The sequence below is a fragment of the Pelmatolapia mariae genome, linkage group LG8 (genome assembly GCF_036321145.2).
Source record: "Pelmatolapia mariae isolate MD_Pm_ZW linkage group LG8, Pm_UMD_F_2, whole genome shotgun sequence".
Classification (NCBI taxonomy): Eukaryota; Metazoa; Chordata; class Actinopteri; order Cichliformes; family Cichlidae; genus Pelmatolapia; species Pelmatolapia mariae.
In genome coordinates this window covers 6,959,077-6,977,888 of record NC_086234.1, presented here as the reverse complement: position 1 = coordinate 6,977,888, position 18,812 = coordinate 6,959,077, and the positions used below count along the sequence as shown (strand labels likewise).

At 38.6% G+C, this 18,812-nt stretch overlaps 2 protein-coding genes across 16 annotated transcripts in view; one reads left to right on the top strand and one right to left on the bottom strand.

Annotated features, from left to right (window-relative positions):
• ank3b (ankyrin 3b) overlaps positions 1 to 18,812 on the top strand; it is a 178,108-nt gene that overhangs the window by 57,437 nt on the left and 101,859 nt on the right. The gene's annotated exons all lie outside the window — the stretch shown is intronic.
• On the bottom strand, positions 13,040 to 18,667 carry LOC134633394 (microfibril-associated glycoprotein 4-like). The gene is made up of 6 exons (XM_063482249.1): positions 18,559 to 18,667; positions 15,417 to 15,457; positions 14,285 to 14,482; positions 13,804 to 13,900; positions 13,428 to 13,595; positions 13,040 to 13,290 (listed from the first exon to the last, which is right to left on the bottom strand). The coding sequence occupies exons 1-6, from the start codon at positions 18,665 to 18,667 to the stop codon at positions 13,040 to 13,042; spliced, it is 864 nt and encodes a 287-aa protein (XP_063338319.1).

The window sequence follows — 18,812 nt, the reverse complement described above, 5'->3', positions numbered from 1 at the left end:
TGAAACAAATGTAAAAGCAAATAAAGATATACTGGACTATCTGAGAGGATGAACCTGTATTAAACTGAATATATGAATTGAAGAGAATGAAATCCAACAAAGGTCTCATACAGGGTGCACTGAGCTCTCTATTATTTCAAAGTGAGACAAGAATTAGCAAGGGGGATTGGGGGGGGGTGAGGCTGGAAAGACTCTGCTTCTTCTGAGGTTTATTTTTGGGAAGGACTCGATTCTGGCGTCTTTTTTTTTTTTTATCTGCTGCCGCTTCTCTCCTCAACTCTGCTCTCCCCCCACCCATCCGGCTTTATCTTTCTCTCTCTCCCTCCTTTTTTAACCACTCTCCATCAATGCCCTGCCTCCCTCCCTGCATGTCTGTCAGCTGGCAGAAGGCTGTATTGTTCTGCCACACTTCTGCTTCTGGGACTGGGGGTTGGAAGCAGGACACACACACACACACACACACGCAGAGATCCCCTGTGACCATGCATTGTACCACATTAATCCCCCGACACTTATTTAAGCCAAGATTCATATCAGAAGCCTGCTCTTCTTTCCTGCTTTTCAACCAGCGTGTTTATATCTCTTTGTCCTCCACTCCATTATACCTGCTGCCCATTAAAATATTCAGTCCTTACATTTCTCTTTGTTGTCTGTCTTTTCTGAGCACACATGCTTGTATTTTTTATTGTTTGCATGTTGGAAGGTTTTAAAGAGGTTTTAAAGAGGACAGAATTTTTTGCTTACATTAGCGCCAAGTAAACTTTGTATTTTAGGCTGTTTATATGACTATTAATGATACCAGTATTTATTAGTGGGGGAAGGGGACATGCATTTTCACACTTTCACCATGCGAAACCAATTTAATCTTCTCCCCAATTATAAAAACTGTGTTTGTGTATGAGGAGAGTGGTGACAATGCAGGGTTAAACAAACTGCTAATAATGCACCAGTTTTCTAGGCGATTTCACAATTTTTTAATCACGGTGACCTACCAGTGTTGATTTTCTTTGTAAGAACTATAACTGACAGCATATGCAAAGAAAAAATCAACTTTTCTTTTTCTATTATTATATTTAATAAAGCAGTAAGGTACAGGATCTGCTCTCACTGAAACACCTGCAAATAAAGTGCTCTGCTACTAAAAAGAGGTACAGATAATAAACAGAAAATGAATTAGTTTGCATCGTTTACCATTCATACTGAGGCTGGCACTGAGCGCTGGCTAGCTTTAAATTTAGCCGCTTTCCCTTTTGTTAGCTTCTTCAAGCTGGGCATGTTCAGCTGGATGACAGTGATTTAAGTGTCTTATTTAGGTTTGCTGTTACGTATGAGTTTTTGGGGGGGTGGTTCCCTTATTGTTTTGTGTCTTCCTCATTTACAGTGAGAGTGTGAGTATCTATTTCCCCGCATCACTGTGTGCATGTTGTGGATGCATGAAACAGACTGGTTTATAATCGGACATTTTCTGAGACTGATCGGTTGGTCACTGGTTTGGGCTGAGCACCCTGACAATTCATCGTTCGTCGTTCCAGTCCCTGGCCTATCAAGTGGTGCATCTCTAGCGTTAACACAAGAGAACAGATGTTCCTTTTCTATAAAGATGTGCTGCAGTGTAAAGAATTAATGCATGTGATATGAAAGAGTTCCTGTATCTGTCCAATCAGTTTACCAACGTTTCTTTGCTGTCTCTCAAGTAAGTGGTGCAGAGGGTGGTGAGAACTATCCATAATGCATAACAGTTTGTTCAGTGAACAGTTTGCAGCCTTCCTAATTAATTTATTCAGTTTGTTGGTGTCACCAGCTCCAATGCAGCCCTCCCCTCCAGAAGACCACAGCATAGCACGCTGCGCTCCCACAACAGGAGATCTCTAACATACGTTGAGGGATCTCTACTTCCTTAAGAAACACAGCCTGCCAATCTACTTCTTATACGTGCCCACTGTGTTCATCTCCCAGTTGAGCCTGTTGTTGAAGGTGCACACCCAAGTACTTGTTCTCCTCCACCACATCAACACGCTATCGTAGGATAGGCAGCCCTGATATGAGCTAAAATTACTCTGACATGGGCAAGTAATTAAATCTCATCTTTGAGGCAAGTTACTGTCAGCTACAAAGCAATGCACTTCAAGTAAAAGTGATATTTTCATACACTGTGTCACCAGCTTTTCATGTCTGTTGTTGGGGAAGGGCAGGTAGGTTGCTGAAAACAGCAGCCTGTTCTGGCTGTAACAAAGCTGATACATATGATGAATACATAGTATTGCTCCAGTCCATTTAGCCAAAATAATGATGATTAGTGCAGCTTTGGCGGTTGCTAATTTTACAAAATAATTCCTACTGTGAGGCGCTGATTGGGCTGCAGCGAGCTATCACTCTGTTATCTTTGTTGACAGCCAGAGAAGGAAAACTAACAGTGACTCACTAAAAGATCTATTAAATGGTTTCATCTCAGAGCTGTCAACATGAAACCCACTCCACTCATTTCTCTTCATGCTGTCTGATTGTTGCAGGGGTTTTTATCACCACTTAGAGAAACTCAGTTGTCAAGCTAAAACAAAAAAACCCAAACTTTTTTTATGTCATCAGAAGAATGCAAAGTCATTTGTATGATAACATCAAGATTTAAAAAGCCACATGTGAGCATTTACAAGCTGCAGTAGCAGATGCCAGCAATGTAGAATCTGACAGGACGGAGCAGAGATAACAGAAAAGGAGTAACTTAACTGAGGAGAGAGTATTATGAATAATAGAAGAGACTCCTCTCAGAGCTGAGCAGAAATACAGCTGGAGTAGAGATGGGAGAAGAAAGTGTGTGTGAACTGAAAGGTTACATGTCACCATATTATGCCATCCTTGTGGCACCAGGATATTATGTTCACTTTAACATGGCTGTGAAGGGGGTTGCTGTGCCAGAGGATTGGTGCAGAGCCTCTCAAGCGTTGTGATTGGTGGACCAGGAAGGCAAGAAAGGGTTGTTGGGGATGCGGGGGAGAGGTGATGCATAACACAAAAAAGCAAGAGGAAGAGAAAAATATATATGATGAAACAAAGTGAAAAGATGGGGGAATTAGAAAAGGCTTACTGAGTGAGATTGAGTTAGATCAAGGAGAGCTACTGATGAAGTAGCAGGGAAAAGTAGGGAAGTGGAGAGTAGGCAGAGTGAGAATGACAGAGAAGATGAGGATGTTGTTAGTTAGGTCTTTTATCCTCCCTTCCTCCGCTTCCCTGCAGCCCTGTTCTCTCTTCTCTCCTCTGCAGTGGAAGATCGACACCAAGAACTGGGACAGTCCATTCATTTAGCACACACACACGCACACACATACGCATACATGCACGAACACGCGCTTGCGTTTCAACAGATTTAGCTCATCTTGTCTTCTCATTTAACCGAACCCTTCATTATTGTTGCTTTTCCATTTCTACACACAGATTAGTGCTTAGCACAGAGACAGCATAATGCAGTAAATTGAATTAATTTGACTAAAACATATTTATATCCATGTAACTTTCACAGGCAGAGTTGCTGTGCAATCGGAATCTTTGTAGAGGTGTTTTGCAATTCCTGTAGTTCATATTAAGAATGTTGGAGAAACTTTTTTCTCTATGTACAACAGAAGCTGCTTTTCTTTCTCCACTTTTTGTCTCTATAGTTTTGAGATATTTTGATCTTTGAATGCTAAGCTTCTGGGGCAGGTATTGGTTAACAGGTCTATTATAGAGAACGGTGACTACATTGTATAGTCCATAAAACCAAAAGAATGAGCTGAAAAATCATTAAAAATGCACACAGAGCTAAGGAGGACGGGAAAGTCTGGTGGAAAGGTCTGGAAGAGAAGCAAGTGATTTATTTGAAGGTTTGGATTGAGATATCTATGTTATCTATAGTGGTTTGGGGTTGTCAGTGGGGTTTTCCACTCATTCTGCTTGTCAACATGTGCTGGACACAATGTGGCTTGACCCTTGACAGTTTGGTCAGGGACTCAAGTGTGTTAAGAGCAGTTAATGTACTGCAGTCCCAAGCTGCTAGGTCTGAACACAAGTGCAGAAGAGTTTATAGATAGTTAAGTTCACTTTATTCTAAATATTCCCAACGGTTCACATTTAAGCTCTAATCATATATACTGTATATAAAAGATGGACAGAGTCAGATTTACATCAGCCATGGGTTTGTTAAGTCCTGTCAACTTTTACTTCATGACTGTCTGGTTTTTTTTATTTTATTTGTTTTTTTGGTGCTACAAACTGCTAACTAGCTTGGTTATCAATACATGCATATCCTGCATTGCAGAAACACAGTTTGTACTTAGAAGATACTTGATCAAATGCAAATAATAGAATATCAACAATACTAAAAACTTGACCAAGAGATTCAAAATCTGACTGTCAATCAAAGCTGCCACGCCCAGAGTAATATTGTTAGTACTAGTTTATTTTCACTTGAAACGTGGGCATTTTAACATGGCAGTCTATGGGGATGTGAGGCCTCAAGTGGCCACTGTAGGTACTGCAGTTTTGCACCAACCTCAGAGACCAGTTTCAGCTTGGTTTCAGTGGTAAAAAAAAGATACTGTTTATTATATTTACCACACTCTTCCCAGAAAGGTGTCATCCCCGTGCAGCCTTGCAATTCCTGGACAGAATAGAAGCTGAAGAGCTGGTAATCAATATGTTGTTGTTTTTTTAGAAATACAGTTATGTTGTAAAAGAATTACAGAGGGTGTTAGATGGTGGAAATCAGCGGCAAAGATATCAAAAACTAAATTTCTTATTAGGGAGTTTCTAGATTATCTGAAATGGGTAGGAAATCATAGGATAATTTGATGTTTCAAGGCTGTGTGCTCTCTGTGGGTGAGGTGTCGGTGCGTGGCATGGGTCCAGCAGAGAGTCACGACACAGACAGGATGTGGGTCTGTGCGCGTTTGTGTTTGAGAGGGAAAAAAAACTACTCCTGTCTCCTGCCCTCCGCTGTATTCTCCGGGCAAGGCGGACATTTTGAAGGTGAGCAGCAGGAGACCTGTGTGGATCAGACTGGACAGAAACAGTGAGACTGACAGAGGCTTATACACTCACAGACAGTTCACTGAACGCATTGTTTACGTTCGTGTGTGTGTGGCAGAACAAAGGGGAGGCTTGTCTTGTCTCAGTTAGACAGTATCTGGTAGCGAGAAGCTTCCAGCTCTCGTGTGGAGAGGCCGCTGGCACTGGAAACTCATGGAACACATTTAAACTTTGATTTAATTCATGCAAAATATTGACCTTGCCATTAACATGACCTGGTATCTTTCAGAAGTCTTGACACAGCAGATGAAATTTATCTTCTGTTTTTAGATAAATAGATTTACAGTTTATATCAACCAAGTGCAAAATATTTTATTTTCTTTCATTTAAGAGTATTCAGCATGGATTGTTTACATGTGTTTTGTCTTTTGTTAATATAATAATTCGACATGCCTAAACCTGCAAAAAACCTGGAATTGTCTTACATTATTTTAGCACAGAAGGAATCACAGCTAAAAGATCAGCTTGATACCAGAATGTTGGTAAAAAGGATACCAGTCATAGGCCGTAACCTGTTCTGACCAGCCTCCTTCTTCACATAGTCACATGACCTTTTAAAATTTGCCCAAAATGCACTTTCCCCTTGCAAATGATCAGAGAATGCTTATTTTCATTCCTCTACATAATATACACGAAATTAGCCAACTACTGAAACTGTGATTTATTACAGAATATTGATTCTCAAAGAAAGCTTTAGATTGTGATACATGGAGTGGGTATAAATTTGATTTGGTTCTAGTTTTCTGACAGAGGTTAAATTCGTTTTTTAGCCCTGAAAATTTCATGTTGACACTTGCACTTAAAAAAGGATGAGGGTTTAAAAAATGCTGGTAAATTAAGCTTTAAAAAGTGCCAAAATTTAAATCACCTCTATATACTGTACTTCAAGGTTTTCTAGCTTGGAAAAAATTCATAGTATGAAGGTAACTTTGCATTAAATAGACCGAAATTATAGTCTAAAAAAACTCTTCTAATTCTGAGTCGGTCATTCTTTTCATCGAATGACCCACCTTTGAATGCGTTGACTGCAAAAACAGAAAGATATTGTGCAGTTTTACAGTGATGGAAAAGCGTGAGGGGGAAAACATAGAAAGAAATATATATAGTTATAGTTGGATTGATGCAAACAATATCAGTAGTGAGTTCACATTCACAACAACATCAAATATATCAGTCTTATTAAAACGAGCTGAGTGAAGTTTGCACAGCTGAAACTGTTGAACTGATCAAACTGCAGGCAGCTGAGCAAAACTTCAGATGTGCTAGAAATCCAGATGATCAGCCAAAAGCCAGACCTTTAATGGTTCAGGAAATCAAAGTGTAACCAGTTTGGCCTTCACTGGTGAAATACTTCACTTTTAGTCTTTAAGTGCTGTGAGGCGCTGTTGTTGTGATTTGGTGCCATATAAATAAAATTGAATTGAATTTTACTCGGGGAAACTTTTGACCGACTTACTCGGGGAAACTTTTGACCGATGAATTATTCGATGGAACTGTTATAACAGCATCCTCCACTCTTCTCTCAGCATGAAGTCATACATCAGAAAATCCCGTGGGTGTTTCATAACAGCAGTGAGCTTTTCATAATCCCTTTCACTAGGCTAATTTTTCATAGTGTTATTGTCTGCTTTTTGTCAGTGAGCGTTCAGTGAGACAATAGCAGAAGAGAAGATGTTTAGTCCCCGGAGGCTGAGGTGAGAAGTCTCTGCTTCTTATTATTTTCATGAAATTTCGAATGCAGCTTTGCTTCCTAATCTGCAGCAGCTGCAGTGGCAGAGGAGGTGATGTGAGGTTGACGCCCACATCCATCGACTGAGGAGTGAATTATTTTCCTGTGATTCATCTTCAGGGCCATATGAAGATGCAGAAAAATGCAGCAGTATTACACAATATGCACATAGACAGAAGGTGAATAGTGGCAATCTGTCTTGCTCTGTGGTACGACACTCCTCCTCGTCAAACTGTAGATCCGAACATCTGGACACCCAACACAAAATATCCCAGACTGACTTTTAGCACCCATCATTTGCGGTGGGATCACTGGTGTAGAGAAACTTTTTATTCAGTTAATTTGATAGAGAGAAAAAAACAATTGTGATCATACTCAGGCAAGTCAGGCGGGAATAACTTATGCGCTAAAAATAATTTTCAGACACACCTGTTCTTAATGCAGCTGTTCACACTGACCGTTCACGCTAACCAGTTTATATGAGGTGAATTGTCCTCGGAGTATGAATGAATATCTAAAAATTTAAGGAACCTCTCATTCATGTTTATTTGATCAATCTTTCCAAAAAAGATTCTTGAGATTTTCTTTTCGGATTTTGTAGCAAATTAACACAAAGTGAAGTTGTAACCAAAGTGAAATGATTATTGTACACTTGTACAAAAAAAAGTGGTAAATACAGCGGAGTTCTTCAGATATTAAGCCTGTGAATATCTACAGATTGGGGACATGGATGGATATGCTATGGACAACATTAGACTTTTTATTACTGTTATCTTTTCCTTTCAGTGGTATATTTCAGTTTATTAGGGTAGCTGCAGCATGTCATGATCATTTTGTGCCCATAAGTTCTGGTTTTACTTTAGCCATCCGTGGCTGACAAAGGACGCTTAATTAAAAAAGTGTAGGACATTAAAATGGGAACCACAGCTCGCTGTCTATGAATGATGATGGTCACTTGGCTCGAGACTCAGCAAAGAGAGGAAAAAGCAATGCTGATGTTGAACATTCATCTTAAGTGCCCTATTGATTTACTGAGCAATTTCTTAATTAGCTTTGTGCTCTGTGAGCTGTAAAGCTAAGCTCACTGCTCACATAGTGCTAGTCTCTGTTTACTGAAGTCTTTTATTGTTGAGAATCAAGCTGATAAATAAAAAGCTTGTAATATAAATTTAATCTAAAATACCACAAAATTGATTTGTTTTTTAATGCTTACTCTTTATCAGTCAAACTTTAGATAATAATAGAAGAAAAGAAAAGTGTTACTAAAGTCCATATAAGAATTATCAATTTTTTTGGGACATCTCCCCAGAATCCAAATATTCTGTATGCAGATAAATTAGTAAAATTAAAAGAGAAAAACAATAAATCTTAACAGTTAAAAACCTGAAAACCAGTGAAGTTGTATTTGATAAATGGTATAATTATTAGAGTGTAGCTCACAGATTTTCTGTTCAGTGATTCATTAACAAGGTTAAATTGTTTCAGGTCAATTAATATCTTTACTGAAAATAGTGAAAAAAATGCTTTATTATTTGTATTTTCCAAATAGATTGCAGTTCGTCATCTGGGAGAGACGTCTACAGCAGTAGTACAGCTTAATTATATCAATAAAACATCAAAAGCTATATACAATATATTCAGTTCCAGAATTTATATTCAGTGTTAATTGTAGCTAGGCTCAAACCGTTAATGCTATCTTATTTTAATAAGCAACACTGTTATATGCAAAACTAGGGTGGTACATGCCACTCTATGCCACCCCTGTAAAGCCACCCCTGGATGAAACCTGCTGACTGATTTTTGTTTTCCTCTGAATTATTATGATTTATTGTTACTTGTGTTGCCTGCAGGAGGATTATGACTTATCCAGTTATATATCTGCATCCATTGGACAGAGGGACTCAGAATCTGAAAATTTGTTGACTCTGGTTAGTGATGTGTGATACTTTGAGTGTACCCCATAATGTACAGGACAGTAAGATGGCAGACTTATATGTATATAGTTAGTGAAGTCCGACGTCAGGCACAGCCTGCCATGGTAAACATGCTAAACATTGCTTTTTTAATATGCTGATGTTGGCGTTTAGAACTTATGTATCCGAGCACAGCCGCTGCCAAGATGGATCTAACCTCTTAGCCTTGTTAAACTCTAATATCAATATATCCCAAAAATCCAATATCAGTAAAGCTATTTGTATAATGAGGGAAAATTGATGTTGCAAACAGGATTTTGTGTGTGCCTGTACAGACAGTGTGATTGTTGACTTGCACAACACACTTACTGCTCATCCCTGCTGATGCATTATGTGCTATGCATGCTGTTGGTCCCAGGCAGATGTTAATTTATTCATGACCAGTGCTCTGTCTCTGTCAGGGAAGATTAGCAGCGAGCAGTGGTACAGTACCTAATCCTATCCCCTCTTTTCTTCATTTTGGACCTTATTGTGTTTGTTTGCTGTCAAGTAAACCATATTGAAATTAACTCTGCTTTAAGGGTGTTTTGGGGAAGGCTAAGAAAACATGACTGACTTCTGTCTGAAGGTGTGTCTATCTCATTTCTTGTTTGTCCTTTCTTCTGAGCGGTCAGTCAGTCTGTCTGCTTCTCAGTGATCATACGCACCCATATAGACGTGCAGGCAGCCTTACATCAGCACAGCCCCTGTAATCCAGCAGCAGAGCGACGTCATCTGCTGCCATCCAGTGAGAGGAGAGGGGGACGGGTTTGCCAGCCAACTGTAAGGAGACCTAATGAGGCATAGGGCTTCCTGATGCATGGTACATGTGGTTTCAGCCGGCGTTTTAACTTCTTAAAAAGACACTAAAAATATAGCCAATTTGACATTCAGTCGTGGGAATGTGCTTCAGAAGAAGAACAGATGTGGAGTCTGTCACAATGAGCTGCCGTGAAATGTGAAAAGAAATGACAGAAAAGGGGAGTTCAAGAGTTGCTGTGTTTTTATCCTCCTCCATCTGTATCTCAAGTGCTGTGAGAATACAGAGACTGCAGTAGCCAAGCAGCCAATCAGATTGCGGCACTCAGAAGCCAGTCAGAGGCAAGACAACACACATGCCCAGAAACACACAGGTGCTTTCATCTGCTTATTCTGTGCAGGTTTTATAATATACACAATAATGGATGAGACTGTTTATCAAAGAAACACCGTTTTATGTTGCATTCTTATGCAATCAAGACTTTATTAAAAATGACTTTTGCATAAAGTAATAAAAACACATTACAACAAACTCAGATAGGACCTTCTCATTGTTTACACATTTTACACTCACAACTGGATGTTTTTTACATTTTTTACAAAAAAAAAATTTTCTCTCTTGCTGCAGTTGATGTAGTATTACTGAAAGGCCACTAGGGACTGATAGAGGACCTGAAAAATGAGCTTTGTATTTGTGAGACTGTGCACACTGTAATGGTTTAGTTAAAAAGACTTAACACTTACACTTAAAAGCAGTCTTTTTTGCAAGTGCATAAAAATTTAAATGTTATTCTTATAGTTACAAGTTATATATTTTAAATTCCAACAGGGTTGTAGACTTTTAATCATCAACAAGTTTGGCTTCTGGGTTCAGCTTCTTAATATTTGTTTTTTCTTGAATGGTTCTAAATTGAATATCACAAACTCTACAGCAAGTCTGAGTACACTGTTTGGAGACAGGTTGCCTCCTGCCAGACGACCTGCACAGTCACCTTGGGTTCACCTTGCATGCCTCCCCTCACCCAGAGGTTAATGGGAGGATTGCTCAACCTCAGGGTCTCCAGTTGTTTGCTACAGTTGCTTGCAATCGGTCACTGAATGCAAAAAATCAATGCAATCACTGGGCAGCCAAAATTTTATTTTCTAGCTGGGATCCTATTTTGTGCTCTAGTGTGACTGAAGCACATTCAGCAAAGATATATAGTGCAGAAGAAGATGCTCTACATTTTCACTAGTAGAGCATCTCCTTCTCTATTATTTACAATATTCTGAAAACTGACTGGAGGGCACGTAGCAGAGTAGCATCACAGCTGTGTAGTGGTGTGTTTGGTTTAAGTTCTTAACTAATGTGTAAGACACATGGCTGAGGCATAAAAAACAAGACAAAATATAGAATGTTTAACATGAATAGGAATCCGACCAGACAGTCAGTGCAGTTTCTTTCTTAGTCTGTGCTTGTGATCTCTATAGATCGGTACCAAAACATTTTGAGGTTTAAAACCTGCCTCTGCTGATGTAGCTGTCTGTTGGTTTACCAACCATCACTATGTGTGTGTAACATCTGTACACCATTGTACACAGATTTTACTGGTGCCAGTCCCACCACATCCATGCCATGTGGGTTACTTTCATTGTCAGTTCTTATAGTTTTAGCATCAAAAGGCCCCAACTGGCCCACAACATTAAAAGAACTTGTGAAATTTAGGAACCTCAGTTGCCATGGCAACCCATCCTTCTCAAATTCTTTTTGCCTCCCTTCACAGAAGCCATAAAATACCAAATACGGATCATTAAACTCTGTGTGTGTGGGGGAGTGTGTCATGGTTAACTCTGATTCTGTGGAGCCTTCTGTGAAATCCTATGCGCAACATACCTGTGGTGACAACAGAAATATATTCCTCTCTTTTTTATTCCTAGAGTTCATACACATAAAATTTGTTTTAGTGACCCAGTTGGGATGATTGGCCACTTTTCTGGATGCTATAGTGCTGCAAATTAAAAATATCTTCAGGGTTTGTCAGGTTCTGAGACATTTTAGCAAATCTTCAACACTGGAAACAGCTTTAGGCTGAAGAAAAATGTGTTTAATAAACATTTAAATAAGGGTATGACCTCAACTAACAAGGTTAGCATTTATAAGTTATACCAGTGAGTCAAAGCTGTGTTTTTCTAAGTTTAGTTGTGTGTGTTGTTAAAGATGAGAGCTAATCCTTAATATTGTCATCTCAGACACGTAGTTTTCACTGAAAGCACAGAAGCCCCACCCACCTGCTATTTAAGCTTTCTGTCAATGAAGGGCAGCCAATTGGAAGAGGAGTAATTAAGAGCTTGTTTCAGACAGTGGAGGGCACAGTATAAGATAAATGAGGATTTTGAACTGCAGTACACCTCTGGACCTCTAATTAGCCTCTATTTAAGTAGAGGCTGATATTTTCTTGACAAATCTTCACACCAAAAATAAACAAACAAACAAACAAAGCCATTAAATATATCACAAATGTACTTTTGTGTTTTTCATACGATTAAACAGCCAATCAAAATGTGTTTAAATAGCATACAATAATAGAATTAAAAAGAAAAACTGCATGTAACCAGTAAAAGCAGGACTCAATAATTACAAAAAGCATGGTGTAAATCCAAACAGGTACACTAATATCACCCAAATTAACATCTAGCAGATATGCATTTAGCTCACTTTTAAAGCATCTGTGCAATGTGAATGTCTTCAAGTCAAGTCAGGCTTTAGGCTGCAGCTATAGACAGCTAGAGCTATAAAAGATGGATGTAACTTTTACCATGACGTCATCCACTGGTTTCTGAAGTGCCATTTTGAAGCCTTGACATGAGTGTTTCTACTGTTGCCATCTTGTATGCAAAAAGCCAGATGTGATGAGGAGGGCCAGGTCTGACGGTGACTTGTGATCAACATTTCATTAACAAATGAAAATGTGGTTTCATATCATAGATATACAAGATTTACAAATTAGACTTAATTTAGACTCAGCCTGGGACTGTTTTTTGTTGCATATGAATACATATTTTGTGATTTTTGTCAGTATCTCTGGCGGTGTATGTGACACTGAATCTAAATATTTGGTCATGAAGGAACATGTGATCCAGTGTTTTCAGCACTTTTTGGTCAAAAAAATATTTCCGTTGTTATTTTGTTTGTTTATTTTTCTGTTTGGAAAACTTTATGGAGAGATTTCTTATCTGTCCATAATTTTATTAGAAGTGAGGGTCTTGAAACTTGCAAAGTAAATAACTTTTGGACTCAATCCATAGGAGAGATTTTTCAAAGGGTTCTCTATCATGGTTGGTTAGACATTGAACATTTTTGCTTCATATCATAACAAGCATATGTACTGAAGTAAGTAAGATATGAAGACATAGTCCTAATGTTCTTGAAAATATCATAAACTAATGTGGATACAGGGACTATGTTAATAAATACAAAAGTTTCACAATTTTACAAAATTGTAAGATATTTCAAATCTAGTCACATTGCTAGTTCTCCAGGTTGTTGTGTTTTGGTTGGTTTTTATGTAGCAGCTGGTCTAATTTTCATTACCATGGTTTTTAGGGAGTATTCAAGCCCTTTAAAAGTTCTCCAGTGCACGCCAGTTAAACGGGTTGAAGGTCCCCACATGTAGATGGCATTGGGGTTGGCAGCATAGCACGCGCTGTACCAGAATCCTCCATAGCACACCCTGGCACAGTTCGAAGGATGTGTATCTTGATCATTGTCGATGGTAGTGAATTTCATTCCATTGTGAGCACTTAGAGAGTCTCCTGGAAAAACAAACCAAAACAGAAAACACAAATTTTGTTTCAACTACTGAAAAATCGTAACTTTGTTGACAGATTATGAGTAGATGAAGTAAAAAAAAAAAAAAGTTCTTATAAAAGAGAGAAAAAAAAAGTCCCACCTGCTGCCCCTTTGATGAAACTTCCCAGGTTTAACTTATATCCATCTGACTCTGGGCCAACAGAGAAGGAGGAGTAATGGGCAAAGACCTTCTGGCCTTCAAAATCTTCCATGTCGACCTTCAGCTCATAGTTCTTGCCTTGGGTTAGCAGATGCATTGTCTCCAGGCCTGGGAAGATAAAACAGTGAGCAACTGTGATCATCTGAAATAAACTGTTTTAGACAAATTTGATGAGTTTGAGCTGATGTTATTGTTGTTAAGAAAGGAAAAATGTACAATAAAATAATTTAATAACAGTAAGGTTTATTGACTGCTCAAAATACGATCAATCAGAAGTAAAGGCAAATTTAATCCAAAAAAGAACGATGAATTTTACCCAGCCAGTACTCTCCAGCAGCACTCCCAAATCCAGTTTTGTAGTGCTCCCACTTCTTGAAGAAGTTCACTGTGCCATCTTGTCTTCTCTGAATCACCTGGATTTAACAGAAGTTTCACACAAACTGTCAGTAAAAGGCAAATTATAGACCCCCCAGCAAAAAGGACTCCTTTTAGCTTTGCTAACTGCACACAGGGTAACTAAAACTAAAAGGTCTTCTGGTGCTTCTCCCTTACCTATAGATTTAAATATATCTGTGTATAGAGGTGATCCTTGAATAAAACCAGTCACCCATGTGCATAAAGAGATATTTAACACGAAATTCTGACTGTGTTAAACATGAATTTTTGAGCCAAGATGTGTGAAGCAGTTCATAAAGTTAAAATAGGTAAGTTCTGGCCAGATCTTTTTATCTCTTATTTCAAGATCAAAATCAGAAGAGGCAGATTAGTTTGGAAAAGGAGGGCTGAGCAATCCTCACCGTCCATTTTTCTGCTGAGTTGTCGATGTCGTCTTGGCTCATGTCACAGTAAACCTGCACAGGAGAGGTGGAGCCAGCTGGATAGATGGTGTATACTCCATCCACGCCTGCACCACCTCTGTAGATGTCACTACAGTCTGTGGGCAGAGGGGATTGATAAGCTGCTGCAGGCAGCAGCACTGCGAACACAAGTCTGATCTACAGCAAAGAAAAAATAATGTCTGTCAAAGTTAAGGTTTGTAACAGGATCATGCACATTTCAGATGATACCTTAAGTTTTTAACATTTTCATAACACAAGGAGGCAAGCAGTTTTTAGATAGATATTATTAATTTACTTGAACTTCTCATGGCTATTATGGTACTGCAAGGTTGTTCTGGAGCTAGTTTAAAGATGAACTGATTTTTATAGTATTAACCCTCAAACTGCACTGAAGATATATTTATTTGTCATGTTGTGTGGACTGGTTTGACATCAAATTAGTTGAAGATTTGGTGTGAAGTTTACGGAGACTTTACCAGGAGAAATGATGGTTGCTGTGATTAGGCCTGTAATCTGTTAGTCATGAGTCAAGCTCTGTTATCTCTATATTTGATTGCTTGGTGGTGCTGAAGAGATCTGTCCTCTCTCTATCTCTAGATCCTCAGTTAATGAGTGCTCTGCTTCTGCAGTAGACTTGACTCTACTTCTCTACTTTGCCGTCTCTAATTTTATTGGAGAAGGTGGCAGTGATGCAATTTAATGATCTTTCTGGTGTAAATATGCACTGCAAGGCTGTTTGACACAGTTTTAAAATGGCTATGATTCTCCACAAATTTGCTCAATGGTTGTGTCTCGGATAGATTTTATTTGTGATTAGAGCCTCCGGGTTAATGCTAACATGCACAGGGCACGTGTAAGAGGCTAAGGATAAAGAAAAGTGTGGCTAATATCAGGCATGCACACACTAAATTACACTTGAAGAAAAAAACAGCCATAGAAGGAAGATGGGGTTGCAAATAAATTATTTTAAATATTGTGTCTGTGAAGTTGTAAGAAACTGTAACATTAAAGTATTGTTTGTGATGCACGTGTTTTTCTAAAATGAGATTGTTTAGGCAGCATCATATGTTACATACCATCATTCTTTTACCAGCTTGAAGTGGTTACCAAAGAGAAGCCACTCCAGATCTCCTGAAAAGAAAGCAGAGACAGTTTTAGCTTTTAACAGATTCTATAAAGTTGATTATAGGAGCCAAACATGCACTGGGGTCAGATACAACCTTACCAGTTAAGTGCTGAACTAAATGTGTTTCCAGAGTAAGCAGCTTCTTTTATATTTGAGCAACTCTGACTGTTTCATCACCCAGTGTTTCCCCCGTGTTCTCCCACATGCAGTAACATAGTGTTTATTTATTCTCAGTATTTTTTACCTCCCTCTCTTGCAGTTTGTGTTAGTACATCAAATACATTGTATCTATTGTAGCGTTTCCAAAATCCCTTGTCTTTTGTTTGTGATTATCTAATTTTAAAATATCTACTGATTTTGGAAATTCCTTTACAAAACTTATTTTCACTGTTGTTTTAGGTTTGATTGAATATGTGGGCCTTTGGCTTCACTCTGTTCATTTGCTACAATATTTGTCAACTCACTATGTCAGATTAGGCTATGTTAGTCATAACATTTTGCCTTTATTGCAATGTGCCCTTTCATCATAAAAGAGGTGATATGAAATGGGCAAGATAAATAATCAGGATTTATAATAAAAAGGTAACCATAGTTTATTTGAACCATGACCTGAACAATGACGATATCAATCCCCCAAATTTAAAAAAGCAATAATTAAGTAAAGTGGCAAATTGTCTTTTTGTCTAAACCTGACTAAACATACATTTTTGTAGTTTTATCAGTTTTGCTCCACTCTCCACTCATTAAATTTATTTCCACTGTGCTATTCAGAAAATAAAGTTTTACCGGCATCCATGCAAAAAGTGTTGGCCAACTGTTGCCCTGCCACTACTGAAGTCAGGACATAAAATGCTTATAACTGCTGTTATGGATGGCATCGCTAACTGACCTACTGTATCTACACATTTTGGACTAATTTATTATAAACTGCTATAAGTAGAGCAACTCTGACATTCAGCTGTTCAAAGACACTTTATTTGATGTTTCCAAGACACTAATGCTGCTTACCTAGCTGTCAAGTTAGCTCAAAACTGACTGCTAACACAATTGTCTCAAGCTTTATTGTCTTGACATGCCTGCTTCTAAATGGATTTTGTCTTGTTTACTGATATTCTCAGTCTCCCTGACAAATTCCTCTATGAAGTTAACCAATGTTGTCTCTCTCTTTAATATCTCCCTAATCTACCTGCTGGACTTTGACCCTTTAAGTCTCTGCTTGTGTGTACTTGTGTATGTGTGAATCTCACTGTATTGATGAAGAAGGAAAGTCGAGGTAAATATTTTGCGCATGTGTGTGTTGGTGGTTTTTACTCTGACACTTTTGTTGTGTGAATAGATAAAACGCTGATACTTGACTGCCAAGTTTTTTGCTGCAGTTTATTTTAGGTGCAATGGTTTGTGTTAACCGTTCAACCCACACACCTTTTTAGAGTCAGACAGGAATTTTCACAGGTGGAGAGATTATTGTACTCTTATTCCAACCTGCATTTATTGTAATCAATATGCACACCTACCTCAGTTAAAGTATCATAATATGGTGCACCAGTGGGCAAGCAGCATATGGCTGTTGTAGCTGTTAAGGTCACACTGTTTTTATAGTTATATAAGGTTAGATCGGGTTAGACAGACCAGTGATTGCCAACCAAGGGCTTACATGCTTCCAAATGATCACAAGAGAACTGTGAGGGTTCATGGGTTTAAAGGGAAAATGTGTTTCTAGTGAAACTGTTAACTCAGACTTTAAGAAGGACCTTCTATGCTAGTTTCCAACTCCATAATTTTATTTTTGAACTCTACTAGTGTATCTTTGAAGTGATTACAGTTTAAAATAATCCTTAATTTTATTATAAATTGCTTTGCACGTGGCCTCATTTCAACTAATGGAGTTTCCATTTAGCCAACTTTCTTACAATTTACTGCTAATGGCTTAAAACAGGGTGAGCGTCTGTACTCTGAGCTAGAACTGTGTGCCTACATGACCCTATGAGGATGTCTGCTCAGTGACATGATATAGAGCCAAAAGCAGAAAAAAATTATCTGAAGTCTGAGTTTTTGGCTCACACGAATTACTTGTAGTCAACCCATTCTTTTCTGCTTATCTAATACAAGGTTGCGGGGATGCTGGAGCCTATCCCAGCTGTCTTAGGGCAAGAGGCGGGGTATACCCAGACTGGTATTGATGAGAGGCGGGGTCTGTCATAGGGCTAAACACATGGAGACGGACCACTACTCGCACTCACATTCATACCTATGGGCAATTTTAAATCATGAATTAACCAAACCCCACTAACTGCATGTCTTTGGACTGTGGGAGGAAGCCGGAGTACCTGGAGAGAGCCCATGCAGACACAGGGAGAACATGCAAACTCCACAAAGAAAGGCCCTGGCATGATGGTGAAATTGAACTCAGGCCCTTCTTGCTGTGAGGCAACAGTGGTAACCACCGCTACTTGTAGACAATATTTATGTCAATATTTCATATATTCGCTGTGTTTAAAAGCAGAATCTGCCATCATAATAGTTTTTGACAGAAATTAAGGAGAAAGCATGATAGCTTCACTTGAACTTTGCCACTTTGTGGGACGGGGGGACAAAATTACATGTTAGCTTTGTGTGAGCCTCAGGCCAAAAAGGTTGGGAACTAAAATCTTAAAAACTTATTACATTTTAAATTCCTCTTAAATATAAAGAAGTGAAAAGAACTAGATGGGATTTTTTAAAATTTTGCTTTTGACAAGTAGCTGTTGGCATTATTATGTATCTAAAAAAAAATAGATAAAAAATTAAGGACTTCAGAAAGAATCTCTTTATAAAAAGTCTTGAGTGTTAGTCTCTGTATTTGTTCAGGTTTTACAGCCAGTCTGATGTGCATATGTTTATCGAGACTAGGATTCATGAGCGTGAGTCTAGTTTTTTTTATTGTGAGCTCTTTTGTGGATCTTAAATTTTGAATTACTGTGAAACTAGTTAGAAGTAATTATAATAAAACAAACCTTTCTTTAAACAATAAAAACTAAACTGAAACAAGTTAGTCCATTTGGGAAACTCGACAAACATTTTAAACCTTAATAAAAATCAAAAATTGAAAATAGAACTCTTAGCACACTGGCTGCACACTCAGAGCCTCTGTCCTCTGATCCTGTGCCGCCACCTGGTCTAAGATTAACGCCGGAAGTCTCCTGCCTCCCCCATCCCTCCCTCTCGTCCTCCTCCATGCTCTGGACTTTCTCACTGCAAGCCAGGTATTTTTAGCTGTGACATAATGCCCCCCTCTCTCTCTTTCACTCACAGCCTTTCACTCTCTGTCTTTTCCTCTCTCCCTCCCTCTCAAACACAGACAGTCCCTCCTCCTACTCCCTC

What these genes read in the sequence shown, in the direction of transcription:
- LOC134633394 (XM_063482249.1), bottom strand. Translation starts at nt 18,667, where the DNA reads ATGGAGGAGGACGAGAGGGAGGGATGGGGGAGGCAGGAGACTTCCGGC. An exon ending in AGGCTCTGAGTGTGCAGCCA is followed by an intron (nt 15,458 to 18,558) that starts GTGTGCTAAGAG and finishes CTTTCTTTTCAG; the next exon opens with GAGATCTGGAGTGGCTTCTC. An exon ending in TGCTGGAGAGTACTGGCTGG is followed by an intron (nt 13,596 to 13,803) that starts GTAAAATTCATC and finishes TTATCTTCCCAG; the next exon opens with GCCTGGAGACAATGCATCTG.